Genomic DNA, 17,087 nt, shown 5'->3' with positions numbered 1-17,087 from the left:
AATAAAATGCAAGAAAGATGTAGAATATGGCTCTTTTAATTCTTCATGTGCTAGTAATCAATTTATTCCAGTATGAGATGTAACTGCTTTGAGATGTAACAGACATTCACCACAAGAATCAAACATAATCTATCCTACAGTTCCTTTAAAATAATGAAATTGGAGGCATGAATACAACAGACCCAAATCAGCTCAGCAGTTAGTTCCCACATCTGACAACAAAACAGTGCTGTCAGAGTGGGATTCGTACCCAGATCTCCATGAAAGACCTGTTGTCAGTGTGTCAAAGCAACAGAAATCTTGGAGGATGTTGAACAGTATAACTGCAGCCAAGTGGGAAATGTTTTCCTGCTCAAAACATCCAAAATTGGACCAATAGCAGTGGAGGAATTTTGGAGTTATGTATGTTGTGCCTGAGTCTATGGGAGGCATGGCATCAACCAAGCCATCAGCCTGAAATCAAATGTGGAGTTACAGTTAGTCAGCCAAATTCAAGAATAATAACAATCAGGATTTAAAGATATTCTATGTTATATAGGCCTAATTATTGTAATGTTACATGACCTATTCTAGTTGTCTCCTTTTCCTTATTTTGTTAGTGTTACAGAGCTTCAGGCTTCTTTAACAACTTCTTTACAAACACTGAAGTTCATGTCTGAGCCTGAGGAGACTGATAAAGCAAATTGATGAGCCAGTTATTTCTCTCCAACTCCTTTAAAGGATGATGGAACTGAACCAGGTGGTTGCAAGGTCTACAATGCAAATAGACATTTACTATATAAAACCAAAATCTGAAAAAGTTTTCTTTGAGTGCTGTTTCGAGTGAATTAAAAAATGTTTCAGGCCAAAATCTTATATCAAAAAATAAAGCAGCAATCATTCGATATACCAGCTTTCTGTGATGTAGCATTTAGAGTAAGCACTTCAGATGTTTGCTTCCTATCACCTCCGCTAATAACAATCCTGACTCTGTAGGTTTCTGTAGAGTTGAGCATTTCAAACCTGTCTGAATGACTGGTTACATCTTAATGTTTTAATTATGCAGTTTTAAAAGGGTGTAATTCCCCTTTAAGGAGTAACAAAGTGGCCTAATGCCTAAGTCTAAGGGCTTAGTAGGTCTCAGACACAGCAATGATCAGTTTAAGAACTGTTCAGAAGGAAGCCCTTCAGCTCAGCTGGCTTGTTTTGATAAGGGCTCTAGTGCCCTCATGTGGACAAGAAACAGGAACTGAGCATAGTTCAACTCTGCGTCACACCATGCAGCCAATCCTTAGACAATATTAACCTTTAACTACCTGATCAATCATAGTACTGAACGGGGACTAATTAACTACTGTGGCAACCAGTCTGGAGCTAGAATTTTCCTAGGATCAATATTTTTTATGCTAATATCAACTGATACTGTGATATATTTGGAAAATATTGTGATATTGATTGTTATCAGTGTTGCCTAGCATTATCTGAGGTCACTGCAGTTGACACTAAAAAAGTAAGTTTATAATACAATAAAGTCAGTACATGCACATGTACGTGCTGATAACCAATGTTTGATTTATATAACAACCTCCGTAATAAACTGTGTGTGAGAACACTGATAGCATAAATTAGATCGTGTCCTGTGTAACAATGCCATAAATTAGTCTCTGTGCTGTGGGACAGATGGGTCATCATTACTATTAAGCTGTCATTATTACAGTCATTATGACAGAAACTTAACTGACAGTGTATGTTCGGTCTGACTTCTGTAACAGTAAATCATGTTGTATTTCTTTTCTTCATTGTATTAAGCAATCTGCTTATGGGCCTGTCAAAGGGGTCTAGGGGCAGCAGACTGCTGTGGAGTGAGTTCAGAGGACTCTAAGGTCAGCTTCACTCAAATGAACAATGCTGGACTTTTCACGATACAATGACTAATTGATATTCTGATCATTTCATTTTTATATCATGGGAACACTGTATTAGTTTCCATACATAGTAATTTCTCATCTGTTGGTAATCAATATAAAACAGTTTGAGATGGAACTGCTTCTAGCTCCCTAAGTCGGCCCTTTACGTGGTCCACGTTAATAAGTCCAAAATGAAAAGTGTTGTCAGAAGTGGGATTCGAACCCACGCCTCCAGAGGAGACTGCGACCTGAACGCAGCGCCTTAGACCGCTCGGCCATCCTGACATCTACAATGGCACGAAGAAACCATTAGACTTGAAACAACCGGACGTTTTTGGTGTGCTATTCACCTAAAATTTTCTCTATCAATGACTGAAACGCCATAAACTAAATTAACTGTTTGCTAGATTGCGAACTAGCCCAATTCTAATCCTGGTTTTCTGCTTGCTGTGGTTGTCCCGTATGAGTGAATTAGCGTCTCTAGCCCAACATGCTAACACTAGCTAACTTAGCGGGCTAGAAAGGGTGTTCTTACCGGCTACGAATAGACTGCGCGGTTGCTGAGCCACATTATTCAACTGTTTACGGTTTAGGGCAACTATTATGTGTCTATACCATTAAACATGTAGCTAGCGTTAAATATCACCAGGCTTAACAGCGCAACTTATCTTCTGGAACTGATTCGGGTGAGTTAGCTGACTAACTTAGCGTTAGCTAGCTAGTTTGCAAACTAGCTTCACTGAGATTGGCGTAACGTTACTTAGCTAGCTAGCAGCCATCCAACAGTTAGCTTGTAGTCTAATGTTAATAAAATTTACAGAGAGCCACTGCATGTAAGGATGTCTGCATGATGAGGTCATTTTTAGTAACCGTTGAAAATGAGTTTTATTTAATCAGACAATTCGCAAACGCTACATAACGTACACAAGCCAGCACATCAGTGTAGTGCTTAGTGTTATCTCAACACAAACTGTAGGTTAAAAAATGTCATTAAGGCAAACTTGTATAGTATCAGAGCGATTCCGATTCTGTGCTGAGCGTATGCTAACCTAGAAGTCGAGCTAACTGGGAGATTTTCTAGTTAGGTTCGCTCAAATGACAAGATATATTTACACCAGTAGCTGTACTGCAGGGTAAAAAAATGTTACAGCGCCGTTTTAATGGGTATCACTCTGTTGACAGGTCAGTGACGAATTCATGACTACAATGGCATCATCTCCGCCTCACAACTTCTCTTGGGTTGAACCTCAGAAACTGGCTGGCCTGGCGATGCCACGAATGCCTGGTCACTATGAGTACCTGCTGAATAACGGTATCAAACACTTAGTCAGTTTGTCTGAGAGAAAGCCTCCTTATCATGACACCTGTCCACGGTTGACGTTGCATCACATCAGAATACACGACTTCTGTGCTCCAACGTTTGATCAAATCAACCGCTTCTTGACTATAGTGGAAGACGCCAATTCAAAAGGAGAGGTAAAAGAAAAAAAACACTATTTATCTGTGTTTTTACATAGTCAAATGCGTATCACTTACATTCATGTTTGGAAACTTGTTCTTGTCTGCATTAGGGTGTCGCAGTGCACTGTTTGCATGGCTTTGGAAGAACAGGGACAATGCTGGCCTGCTACTTAGTGAAGACCAGAAAAATCAGTGGGATTGAGGCCATTAATGAAATCAGAAGGATACGCCGTGGATCTATTGAAACACGAGAACAAGAGCAAATGGTAGTGCAGTTTTACCAGCAAAATAAGTACTGAAACTTACAAAATATATATGAAATAAAGTTAAATTATTAATGAACTGGACATTTTTCGTTATTCATTTTAATGTGACTAATAATGGTACACTGAATTAATAACCTTAATACCAATGTAAAAGAGATGTCAAAAAGAGCAAAACATCCTACACTTCACTGAAACCTGTGTGATACCCTAAAGCAACACAGAACTAAAGCACTGTGATTAAAACACATCTATTTTGTTCTATCTTTATTACAATGAGGCTATACACATTTCTAGTAAATTTCTGCATTATTACATGTGTAATGTGAGTTATCAGTGTTGAAGCATTATTAAAAACGAATTGCTAAATTTACTGGGGAATATGATGTATTTACTGAAAAGGCAGTGATCATTTTACACTAGAATTATATACATTTAAGACAATCTCTAATCTGCCTGACACATTTAGTAGCTGTTGAACTGCTAAGGCTACAATATTATACTATGATCACAACATATAAGAAAATGACAGTGTCAGTGACAGTGACAAATACAGTGACATGATCATGATACTTTGACTTTGTATGGTTCATTCATGGTCAAGGAAAACAGCTGTTGTCGCTCCCTGAAGGTCAGATTCTCTGGTTCTCTTACATTCTTGAAGTTCTTGTGTTCTTGATTGAGTTGACTGTAGTGGGATAAAGCACACATAGCATGTACATAAAAAAATGTGTATGCATGAGAGAGTGAGTCTGTATGTGAAGGTTAGTGTATTTCTAAGTTAAATTTTTTTATTTTATATGTTGTAAGAAATAGAATAAAGCAATAAAAGCATAGTAACATGGTTAAAAATTGAAAATTACTATGAAAATTTAGAAAACATAATCTTTGCTCTCAGGAATTCCAATTTCTATATTCAACATAAAGTTGATGCCTCATCATTGAACAAATAAGAATGAGTCAACTTTAACCTAGCCACTTCTGGGATGTTTCATACTGTATGTACAGTCGTATGCAAAAGTTTGAACACATCTGGTCATGTTTGTTGAATTTCTAAGTGGAAATAAGTTAACACATCCTTTACAGGGAGCCAACGTAGATATGGCAGGATTCTGCAAATTTTACTGCACAATTTCTGTTTATTTGCTGTTTATTTTGCTTAAAACATTGAAGAAAAAAACAGCCACAACTTTTGCAAACGTCACTTTTTAGTATGCCAAATTCAGCAAATAAACATTAACACTCTGCATTAAAATGTGCAGAAGTGGGTTTCCTGTAGAGGATGTGTTGATTTTCACTTAGAAAATCAACAAAACATTATTTGACCATGGACACCCAAACTTTTGCATATGACTGTACTATGAATGAAGGAAACTTACCCAAAGGAAACTCTGACATGCTGGGTGTTAGTTTCAGAAGACCTTTCATGAACTGCATCTGCAATTGCAGTAAATGATGTAACAGTTACAGAAAACAGCCAGCTATTTTCACTGTATTTGGCTTTCACACGTTCAATGAAGCACCTTTGAAGCTGCTGTTTTCAGCAGGATGGTCTGTCTGTTCTTGTGCCAGTTGAGCCTGACTCTCACAAAGCTTCTGTCCATTATGCAGCTCCATTGCCTTGGACTGGAAGAACCACTAAGATCAGAACTGCTGCATAACAATCCACCCTATAATATTTTGTCTAGTTGGTGTGTAGCCAATGTATTGTAAATAAACAGCAGAAACATTCATTTTCACTTGTAGGATCTGATGCAATAATGTATTTTTAATGTAGTCATGTTTAAGAGCTAGCTCAGCTAGGTTTGCCCTGTTAACTCTTGCCATGATAGGTGCTATGAGTGTAAAACACATGGATTTACAGTACTCAGTAGTAAATCCACCTACCTGCTCATTGCTTTTCAACTCAGTCTGCTTCATTATGGTCCCCCCTATGTTGTCCTCATCTTCCTCCTCATCATTGTCTTCTCCATTCTGCTGGAACTCCTGTAGCCTCTTTTGAAACTGCCATTCAAGGGAGAGTCTGCGCAGGCGTTCACTCTCCCCTAGGGTGCGTTCCACTTTGGCCTGCAACTGCAGCACTTCCTGCTCCAACAGGTTCACTGCCTGATGCCTCTGCTGTTTCTTCAACTGCTCCCGGGCCTCCCTCTTCCATGGATCTGGACAAAGGCCACCTCCAGCACGCTGCACATCGCTCTTCTTGACCGTCTTATACTCTTGTGGCCCAAAAGTGTCACCTGAATGTGAGGGGCTCATCTTGTTTGTGTTCTGAGGGAAAGACTCGCACACTATAGCTTGCATTGTTTCACAGGCCTTACCAGGTTTCTGAGTTGAGATGTAAGATTGAAGTAGCTGCTTGGATGCCAGCGTTGGACCTTTGTGTTGTTGTGAATGGTAGCTATGCAATGCAGAGATTTGCTGTGAGTTTCTGACTTGGCCATAAGCAGGAGTCAAACAGGTTGATTTGAGATTAATGCTGTTTGCTGCCGGCACGGGGCGGCGGAAAGTGCCAAATGATAGAGTGTTGGTTGGATGGGACAAAGGGACATCTATCCGCTTTGGCTGTGACACAGGCATAGACTGAGGTGCCGCTGAAATATTCCACGGTCCACCTATGTTTCTCCTCTCCAATTCTGTTGTTTGTTGGTCACTCCATTTGTCCAAATTTAGTGGTCTGTCCACTAGGGGGCCTCCTCTGTCCATATAAGACAGATTCTCTTGAGAACGAGCCTGTTTCTACAAATGAGTACAGAGGTGCACTTCAGTACTGAAAATGTGTATGTATAAACATTGCTGTAAAACTTGTTCATTAATAAAAAACAAAATCATTTTAAACATAATACATGCATACCACAGAAGTTACATTGTCTTGACCACAGGAGAATGTGGAGAAGATATGAGGTTGTTCAACATTTCTTGGCGCTTTACTGCCCTGAAGTCTAGACACTGGCAAGGTTAGATATTCCCTGTAAGATCCAGTCTGATCAAGACAGAGCTTTGAAATGCCAGATTCAGATTCCTCCTGGAGGGAAAATCAGGTACATACATTGTATTAGTTGTATTACTTCACAGACAATTATTCATAAATACATACAAAAAGTTAGTTATAAATACAGGTGGGCAATATAACAATATTTTATCGTTACTGTGATAAATTTTGTCACTGTGATCAACTATATGCTTTTCTGAGCACATTGTGAATATCATCACTACCAAAAGAACAATGGTCAAGTGCATGTTTCAAGAGAGTGTAATAGGCCTATAATAAGATTTGGTGCAGTACAGCATGTGAAACTTTGAATAAACACTGTGTGCATAGTTTTAATAGCAGTTTTCAATGTGTCATTATATCATGATACATATTGTGTGTCGTGAAACTGTATTGAAGTATGGTGATATATTTTTGCCATATTGCCATCCGTAGTTAAAAGGGCCACTATTTATTGTACATTTCAAAGTGATTATGAAGCCCCATTCCTGCAATCATTTCACTGTGACATAGAAGACCACTGATTCTGATCTAAGAAGTTGCGTAAGTAGTAGCCATTATCTTAGAAATGAAAAAAAAAAGTTACAAATGATTACTCACACCAGCAATGATATTGTCAGTGGAGACCGATGTGATCTGCTCATGTATGACTGAATCAACAGACATTTCCTCAGAATTCTGAAGCACATCTGTGAAGACAAAGAGAAAACGTAAAGTCAAAGCGCTACAGAGAGCATGCAGTCCAATTTTTTGGGGCACTTACATGCCAAGTTGGGGTTTGAGCGATACTCCAGTCTGTGCTTGAGCCATTTCTGGTCTTGCTTCCTGATTGCTTTCTTGGCTGTGTGGTGATTTCCCTGCACGCCTGGCAGTGTTGAAGCAGCACATACAATCTGTTTTGAAATGTCATTCACATCAAGACCACTGGATGTCTGCATGGCCTGTTCACCATCAGCACCATCTAGTAAAAGCAAAACAAGAATGAAGGCTAGTTTTCATATGGCCAAAACTGTTGGCGTTAAACAAAAGAACATTTCAAATGCCAATCACATCATGGGTCCTGCTGACAGCTGAGAAGCTTCAGTGTACTGTATTACAGGGGGCACCCTGTATAGCCAAAAAGGGTCGGTGTGGCTGCAGGTTTTAATTCCAACCAAGCAGGATCACACCTCATTTTACTAAAAAGCTGTTTGACGATTGAGACCAACTGATTCAACAAGTGAATCAGGTTTTTTTATGCTTGATTGGAATGAAAACCTGTAGCCACACCTGCCCTTTGCTGATGAGATTGGTGATCCCAAATCCCACATGAAACGGCCTAAGTGAATAATATCACAGTCATCTTTTATTTGTTGTGCTGTGGTTTAAATATATTATCAATGTGCTATTGCTTGCTATAAGTTTTGATTTTTATATACATCATAGGCCAGGCCATTGCTTTTATTCACCTCTAGATGTTGATGGCTGGTTAAGCACCTCTTCCAGACCATAATAAACAGCTGCTAACTTTGCAATCTCCAGGCTTATGGATGATCCAGTGCACATCATTATTTCAGCAGCCCTGTTACAAAATATGTATCTGTCAATTGTCTGTTTGCATTAATGTAAGATATTAGCATGCCATATATTATTTATTAAAATCACCGTTCTTGTGATACTCCAATAAGACTCTTGCCATCCACACTAAGTAACTGGTCCCCAGGAGCCAACCGGCCATCCTAAACAACATGCACATGAACGAAAGCATCAACAAAATAAAAATTGTTATTCATATTTAATATTCTTTTTTCATGTCACCTCCTAACTAGACTCACCACATCTGCTGCTCCCCCACGAACAACAGATTTGATGAAAATTCCCAGCTTCTCTTGTCCAGCTCCCTGTATAACACACATTTAGAAATCAGCTGACAAATTTGTCTTTATCGCTTGTCTACATGAATTGTATATGATGGTAATTATTGAATAGACAAACTATGATAATTACAAACAAAACTGACAAACAAGCTTTAACAAAGAGGGTGCAATTGTATCTATTGGTGCTCCCTTCACCTTTGCTGCTACGATGCTTATGCCCGTTCCACTTCGCAAAGGTTTCTTCAGTACGATTTTCACAATCTCAGGTTTCTAATATTAACAACAGAAACAAAATGAGTGAGTTTTTACACAGTAAAGCTGTTCATCTATTATGGACATCTCAGATTTTGTGAATGGAAGAACTTACACAAATTGACCTGTTCATAGGGACACTGTCTGATGTCTTGAAGTAAACAGTCCAAGACCCAAGAGAGAGGCAGTGAGGGATTAGTTTACAAAGGCCTGCAGGCAGTGCAAGCATAAAGACCAGTAAGAGAAGGACAGAAAATGAAACAACATGTTCATACACTGATAAGAATTTTGTAGATATTATGAAAGTATGTACCATTTGTTAGTCAGACATGCAGCATGCTTCAGCACTGACTTAAATGTTGTTTATTAAAGTGAAACATCACTGATTTTAGACATGGTATCCTGTGACTGTGCCTGTGGCAAACAGTACATTGTAAAATAGGGGTGGAAAGAGGACGTTACTTTATTGTTATCGTGATAAATTTTGGTACAATATGCTCTTTTGATTATATCAAGGATATCGCCTTATAACTTCAAAATCACCAACTGCATGTTTCAAGTAAACATAATTAGTACTATTTAATTGGATTTAAGACATTATGTGAAACATTAAATAAAAATCATTTTACACACAGTTTTTGAGAGTATTTTAAATGTGGCTCTACTGTTTCTTTGTTGCCTGTTCCAACTGATCGAATCTCAGATGTCTATAATATAATGTTTAACATTATATTAATACCGCAGTATCAATGCATGTCAGCGCATCTTGTGGTTCCTGAGCTAGCTTTTAGTTGTCTGTAAAACTGACTCCCAGTGAATCAAATTAGTATGAAAACTATAGGCAGCAGTGACCTGGTTCTACCTATCTATCACGGGTTCTACCTGCTGCAGAACCCATGAAACTGGTAAGGATGTCCTTATGCCACTGCAATGTAGGGCGACAGTTAGATCTGAAGAGTTGACTATTGGTACTGACAGTTTTTAAAGCTAAAAAAAAACCTCTGAAACCTCTTTGAGAATGGAAAGATGGATTTCTCAGGCTCTGATGGAATAATTTAGGAACATACTTGCTCTGGTTATTTCCAGGATGCTTAAGTATTTTGAAGTGGTCATATACAACAGTTGTGAGATCTGTGAAAATAAATAATGGTTGAGACATATTTACCTCTATGGCACATTGGCTCCAGAAACTCTTGAAAACCCTTTGGAATGCCTTGCAGTATCTCACATGAGTAACCTTCCTCAGGGAGCAAGAAAGGCAGATGAAGGTGTAGGTCCTCCTCTATTCTGATGTCCCTGCCTTCTTTGTTCAGCACCTCATTTTCTGTGCTCTCTGCCATGGCCACCACACTCTCAATCAGACCCTATAATGATACAAAAATGTTTCTACAACAATTTTCTAGATTCTCCTGTAGCAACATTTAATATATGTGAATAGTGAGAAGCCTTTGCACTTACATGTGGAATGTGAGGTTGCTTGGGTGCATAGTGATATTTACTCATTAATGCCCGTAGCTGCAGGGAGTTCAGCTTGAAGCAAGTGGAATGAATTTTCTGCGTATCTTTAATAGCATAGCTGTTCATGGTCAATAGCGTTGTTGCCTGAGGAAAATCAAATGCTTAACAGGTCTTGGAAGCCAGTGAATATGCTGTAGAAAACAAACTAGAAAATGTCCCATTCCTGACACAATTCTCTCATACCTGGATTATGCGGCTCAGGTGGCAGTCTGCAGCCAGCTCAAGTCCCTGTCTCTCTGCCCAGGCCTCCACGTGATATAGCCGCTGGCGCAAGGTCATGCCCCAGTAGTGCGAGCACAGATTGGAGCCTGAGGCAGCCATAGTGAGTCTGTTCAGGAGCCATGCTCCCATGAAGTGGAAGAGCTGAGAAAAGAGCTGTATGCTGAGAGCAGGGTTGACCCGGAATCTGCGCAGTAAACTCATAGCCCTTGTGAAAGTAGCCAATACACCATCTAAACAACAGGAGGAAAGAAAGACAAAAACTGTGACAAAACTAACTTATTACAATTATTGTTTACTTATTTATTTTCTATTTCTGCTATTTGTTTTCATTTTGGAAGAAGGTCAAAGTAAAACAGTTACAGTAAAATGACCACTGGAGACTGTTTTTGGGGGTTTGTCTAATACATACGAAGTCTGATTAACAAGCACTGTATGTAGAAAAGTTTTACCTATTCCTGCTGTCTGGTTGTTCTGCTCTCCAGCATCTGTCACAAAAGTGGGCAGATGACTCTCGAGGTCAGCCAGAAGACGATGTGAAAGGTAGCTATAAAAGCATCAACACATTATTAAGAATTAATAGAAGACACTGGGCTGGTTTCCTAGGTCTGTTCCAAAATTTTAGCTGAAAAACTGTCATATTAGCAATTGTGATTAACAATTTAATTGTCCTTTTTTGTTCATTGTAACTAAAATGATTGTTTTCAAACTAAATAATTGCAGTCAGATCAAATAATTGTGATCAGGCAATTATGTAATAACTGTGATAGGCCTACCACAGATTAAGACTAAGCCCAGCCTAAAAATATTAATAGTTAATGGTACATTTTATTGGTAAATCGTCATTGGAATTGGAATATAGTCCAATACTAAGCTTAATTCATATCCAGGATGACATAGACGACACATATCAGAGTTTTAGCGTATCATACGTGAAAGACTTCTGAACCAGCTGAGCCAGGGCAGTCTGAGAATGGACTGTGATGGTGGACAGATCCCTGTCCTGCCTGATGAAGTTCAGGAACTCAGATGCATTTGCCATCCAGAAGGTAAGAGCCACAGTAATGGTCCTCTGTTTCTGAAGTAAAAAAAGGGAGTCAGACACACTGCCTCTGGAATAAAGCTGTGTTTGGTAATAGCAATTTGTGAATTACACTGTGAATTCTCACAGCCTACCTGAATGACATCATCCATTAAATGCACAATCTTGTTAATGATAGTAGTAACTCTTTGTGCTGTCTTTTCGGGATTTTTGTTCTTTTCCTCACTCTGACCTAGCACAAAGCGGCTTGCCAAATAGAAGGCGTACGCCGGGGAGAGCTTGAAGTGTACTGTGGAGCTGTTGGTGTAGTTTACTACAGCAAGCAAGAAGGCTTCTTCTTCTGTAACAATGGAAATGGAAAATAATATTTGCAAAACACAAAAATGACTCGTAGAGCTTCTGGATTTTGGTCAGTTCTCATTTACATTGCTTGGTGGGATAGAAAAGAACCCTACTTACTTTTTTCTCCTAGCTTTATACTTAGTGGAAGATTCCATTTTAGCCTGGAGTTGTCTGGCACAGTACTGTCAGAGAGAAAAACTAATTCAGCCATTTGATTATACTTATTATTTATATTTGTGAAAGGAAAAGAAGTTAATCTGCAAGCTATAAAAGCTTCCAAAATGTCTAAAAAGTATCCATAAAGAAAACTGTTAAGGAATGTTGTGATTTTACCTTCCATTCTGGGGTTCAAAAGTCTGACGCTGTTTTGGAGTAACCGACTTGAATATTCCCCTCTTATTGGGCTGCTCTGTGCACTGTGTTCTGCCCTGGAAATAAAGATGAGATGACTGAAGTTAAGCAAATGATGAGAAGGTCAAAGTCTGTCATATCAAAGTGTATGTGACAGATTTCGATTCTTTTAACATTTCATATCATTTACTTCTCAATGATGCCACCAGAGATGGCTTACAATCTTACAATAGTGATAAGTGATATTACACCTGGGAAGACCATTGGTTTACCATCTGGCTGTTAGGGTCCCAAGACTAGCAAGATTAAAGGCCCATATCCCACATTTTCCTCTGATGTCTACTGATGACATTTGTGTGGATTTATGTACAGTTGTAATTCATTTTTTTAATATGACCATTTTCTAACCTCTCTTTATCCTTTACACTTAAACATGCTGTTTTGTTATTGTGCCTTTAAGACTCTTATATACAAATGGCCTTTGTTCTAACTGGCTGACCTGTACTGTGCCTCATTAAAAAGTCCAGACTGAAACATTTCTTACAACTTCAGTGTGAATGGGTGGAGCTAAACTGCTGTAGGCTAAATATGTGAGTATGGACTGGAAATGAATGTTACTCTTTGAAATGCCTTCTCTTTCCTATCACTATGTATTGCAATGGCTTTCAAATATATTTTTGTTCACTTTTTGCTAATCTTCACTGTGGAAATCACAAAGAATTCTCATGTTTAAACGTATTGGTATTAGCCTAAGTACTACTTGGTATCAGATAGAAAAAGAAGGTATCGCACATCCCTACTGAGTGTGCTGAGTTTCTCAACAATGTACTTCTGACAGCTGTGATTGTCAGCCTAGATCACAATTCAGAGAAAGCTTGTCTGGCTTCAGCCCTTCTAGACTGTTCTCTAACTGGGGAGAATACTATACTGGGAATGGGACAGCAGCAAACTGGTCGTTAACAGTGTTTGCTGCATTACTGAATGGGCTTGCAGTTTGGTATACAGTTAATAGTGTGAAACAACTTACAGCTGGTTTAACAGGGCTGGGCAATGACTTGTGGCTGCCATCCTCTGTAAGATATGAGAGATCATCAAGAATTAATGTATAGTACCTTAATCTCAAGATCCACGTTTTGGTCTGTGTTTTTCACTTCTACCTGACTTCACTTCTTCATTCCTCAGTACACAACATTCCATCGCTTCTGGATTCTTCACCGGCTTAGAAGCATCATCCATTGTTCCTTTCTTTTGTTCATGATTGTTCTTGCTTGAAGACAGATTTAATGAGCCATTAAAACAAGACTGACATGGAAAAAATTAAATCATGCTCTGCTTGATTTGAATGTCTTACCGATTCATGTTACCACTAGCCAGGTCATATATTTCTGATGATGTAGTGTTGATACTTTCTTTTTTCTTCTGTTTATTTGTCTTCTGTTTCTTTGACAATGTCCTCTTAAAGTTCTGTATCACTCCAAGCTTTTCCTGGCCTTCCGAGCCATTACTCTAAACAGAAACAAGTAATCTCAACAAGTGACAACCAATATTTAAAAAGGTAACATGGAAGTATTCAGCACCCATCTGATCTTGAATCCTGAATACTGCTGAGTATGGCAGTATCAGATGAAGAAAAAAACAGGTAATTAGAGCAACTAGCTCACCTGCAAAGTCACGTTACTGTCATACTTCAAGATGAAACGGCCCTCTGTGGTGTTTTTATTCCAGCCAAGCTGAACAATTAAGGGTTTCTCACTGAGATCCAATCGCCTTCCCTCTAATTCCACACACAGGCAGAACATAGGATATAAGCCTTCACTGACTATTGATTAAAGACCCAAATTCAATAAGAAAAAAAATGGTGTACTATATAAACATATTAAACCCACCTTCATCTCCACAGACGTCATACATGGAGTATGGGTGGGGTTCAATGCTGACATCAGGCCTAAATTTCTCAAGCAGCGTTTCAATGATCTCTTGCGTGGTAGAGGTACTGGAGACACGAATGCACTTGGTTGCAAAGTTCTCTGCAGTGTGGTCCTGAAGATAAAAGCGCATGATTCCATGGAAAACCAGGTCCTGAAATGGAATGAAAAGCTATTGTTAGACATGGTATGAAGAAGGAACGTTGGGAAGCACAAACAATTGAGGCATGAGTCAATAACTTGCATGCCATTTAAGTTAAACTTGTACCGTCTTCACAATCATAGAAGGTTATCATTAAAATTCATTTTGAAATGGTACAAAATGATACAAAATGCAACAATTTTTGTTTTCCCTTATGAATGTCATTGTTTTTGTAAATTTAGGCTCATTCCATGATTGATGCCTGCAACTTGTTGCAAAAAAGTCAGGACAGGAGCGTGTTTACCATTGTGTTACATCACCTTTCCTTTTAACAACAACTTAATTACTGTTTTGGGACTAAAGACACAAGCTAATTCAGTTCTGAAAGCTGTTTTTGCCATTTTTCTGTTATGAAAGTCTTCAGCTGTGCAACCGCACCTTCATTGTCATATTTTGAGCTTTATAATGCACTACAAATTTTTATAGGAGACAGTTATGACCTGCGGTCAGGTCAGTCTAGCACCCACACTCGCTGATTACGCAGTTATGCTGTTGTAACACCTGCAGAGTGTTTCTTGGTGTTGTCATGTTGGATGGATGTCCCTGAAAAAGATGTTGTCAAGAAGATGGCACACGTTGCTCCAAAATGTGTTCAGCGCTAACAATGCTTTCACAGATGTGCAAGTTACCCACTTAAACCCCCCCATACCATGAAAGAAGCTGGCTTTTGAACTTTACGCTGGTAACAATCGAGATGGTCCTTTTCCTCTTTGGCCTGGAGAACACAACATCCATTATTTCCATAAATAATCTCAATATTTGGCTCATCAGACAACACAAGTTGCCACTGTTTATCAGCTCATTTCTGGATCCTTTTGCCATATGACTATGAATTGTGTTTATTGACAGTGGTTTGTCAGACATTCCTGGGTCCATGTGGTGACATGCATCAAAGAAGCATGCTGATTTTTAAAGCAGTACCATCTGAGGGAATTGAAGGTCACAGACACTTAGTTGTGGTTTTCAGCCTTGTGCTTTACACAGAGATTTCTCCAGATTCCCCGGATCGTTTGATGTAATTATGCTCTGTAGAGGGTGCAATCACTTGTTGAGGAACATTTTTCTTAAACTATTGGATTTTTTGATGATGCAAACCTCAACTGATCCTTGCTCATAATGGACTAGGCCTTTCCTGAATTCTCCCTTTATAGTCAAGCATAAATTCATCACCTGTTTAAGATGTTTTATGAACATTTCCCAATATTCCTTGACTTAAATTGCTCTGTCCAAAATTTTTTTGGAACGTGCTGCAGGCATCTATTTTAAAATGAGCACAAAAAAACAATGAATTTGAAAAGGTGAAATGTTAAATACATTTTCTTTGTACTGTATCTTACAATTAAAGGTCAAAGTAGACTTATAAATCACTGCTTTCTGTTTTATGTGCATTTTACCGTAACTGTTCTGGAATTGTGTTTGTAGGGTATATAAAGTTGTCTGTAAAAGTTTGAGCGCCTCTGGTCAAATTACATTTTGTTTATTTTCATTATGAAAATAAGTACACTTCCTCTACACAGAACACATTTCTGCACATTTTAATACACAATTACTGTTTATTTACTTAATTTAACATTTTGGGAAAAAATATAAAACATAAAAATGCAGCACATTACAAGTTTTAGCACATTTTTTTAAGTCAACAGATAAACAGAAACTGTGCATTAAAATCTGCAGAAAAAGGGTATATTGATAAGTGGTTATTAACTGATGTTATCATATTTAAGATTATAATCCAATGTGAAAGCCCCCTTTTGCACTCAGTTGCACTTATATATCCTTACTCTTTGCACTTCCTCATTCTCACTGAAATCAAATCACAGCATCCTTCCCAAAACTCATCCTTTCACAAGCTGGCTGTGTGTGTTTACCTCATCAGGCTCACTGATCTCAAACAGGTCCAGTCGTTCTGAGTTCCACTGCCGGATTATTGCCTGAAGCGTCTCTCGCTCCATTCTCTGACGAGCCCGGGTTAAAATACTTTCATTATCCATGGAGGCAAAACTCTCAAAGTGGGCCATTTTAGTTTACTTTATGAACCTTCTTGTTCTTTATAGACAGATTTTCTCCACACTGGTCTGGCTTTTGGCTCCAACTATTCCACAAAAACCAAAGTCAAGGCAGCACAACACTGAAGCACCCAGCTCCTCTTTTCCCACACTAAAACTAAAATCAGTCTCTGCCTCTGTCCTGGTTTTTCAAATTATAATGTGGGGGCCTACTCTACCATTGAAAAGATTATAGCAAACAAGAGGGCATTGTTCTTGTCCAAATAGCCATAAATAAGCCTAACAACTTCCATCTAACCTCTTATTCAAATTCTATAGATAATAGGCATAATTGCATCTAATTATCTGCTTCTGACAGCTACATACAGAACCATGCTGTAACAGTACATGTTCATACATAATAATGGACATAGTTTACATGCTACTACACAGTAGCCTACATGCAGTTAAAATGTCTGTGAATGTATATTAATATATACATACATAAAATATATGTAATATATAAATTGTATACAATTTACAAAAATAATTTCTTAGTTTTTTAATAACAGAACAATTTGCTACACATCATAACACAAAGTCATGGATGATGGGATGAATGTACTCATTAACAAAACCTATTGTCTGTCTTTAAAAGCACAAGAAAATGGACAATGGTGTTAAACAGTGAACTATAAACTCTGCATTTAAAATCATTTCATGGATGGCTGGATGAGAAAGTGGCATTTCAAAGCAGACTAAAGGCACAACTTACAGTATTATATATATATATATA

The 17,087-nt window shown here is 38.4% G+C and overlaps 2 protein-coding genes and 1 non-coding gene across 4 annotated transcripts; 1 reads left to right on the top strand and 2 right to left on the bottom strand.

The window, feature by feature from the left end:
* Positions 1-2,088: 2,088 nt before the first annotated feature.
* Positions 2,089-2,171, bottom strand: trnal-cag. The gene has a single exon. It is a non-coding gene; the product is annotated as a tRNA-Leu (tRNA).
* dusp23b (dual specificity phosphatase 23b) lies at positions 2,119-3,925 on the top strand. 2 transcript variants are annotated; one of them, XM_036593391.1, is made up of 3 exons: positions 2,119-2,223; positions 3,069-3,362; positions 3,458-3,925. In XM_036593391.1, the coding sequence occupies exons 2-3, from the start codon at positions 3,084-3,086 to the stop codon at positions 3,644-3,646; spliced, it is 468 nt and encodes a 155-aa protein (XP_036449284.1). In that variant the 5' UTR covers positions 2,119-2,223; positions 3,069-3,083; the 3' UTR covers positions 3,647-3,925. The 2 variants fall into 2 exon arrangements, with proteins under 2 accessions (XP_036449284.1, XP_036449283.1); XM_036593390.1 differs by lacking the exon at positions 2,119-2,223 and adding an exon at positions 2,306-2,572 and having other exon boundaries at positions 3,458-3,924.
* An 85-nt stretch (positions 3,926-4,010) lies between these two features.
* Positions 4,011-16,597, bottom strand: LOC118823203 (afadin). Its single transcript, XM_036592639.1, has 24 exons — positions 16,175-16,597; positions 14,066-14,258; positions 13,841-13,953; positions 13,531-13,685; positions 13,337-13,446; positions 13,207-13,250; positions 12,162-12,256; positions 11,946-12,010; positions 11,621-11,826; positions 11,377-11,522; positions 10,897-10,991; positions 10,409-10,677; positions 10,166-10,309; positions 9,873-10,071; positions 8,823-8,917; positions 8,651-8,725; positions 8,414-8,479; positions 8,275-8,317; positions 7,363-7,560; positions 7,200-7,288; positions 5,498-6,346; positions 5,134-5,236; positions 4,990-5,047; positions 4,011-4,298 (listed from the first exon to the last, which is right to left on the bottom strand). The coding sequence occupies exons 1-24, from the start codon at positions 16,322-16,324 to the stop codon at positions 4,175-4,177; spliced, it is 3,684 nt and encodes a 1,227-aa protein (XP_036448532.1). The 5' UTR covers positions 16,325-16,597; the 3' UTR covers positions 4,011-4,174.
* Between the last annotated feature and the right edge of the window lie 490 nt (positions 16,598-17,087).

This window comes from Colossoma macropomum, unplaced genomic scaffold (assembly GCF_904425465.1).
Source record: "Colossoma macropomum unplaced genomic scaffold, Colossoma_macropomum, whole genome shotgun sequence".
Taxonomy (NCBI): domain Eukaryota; kingdom Metazoa; phylum Chordata; class Actinopteri; order Characiformes; family Serrasalmidae; genus Colossoma; species Colossoma macropomum.
This window is presented reverse-complemented; position numbering and strand designations above follow the sequence as displayed.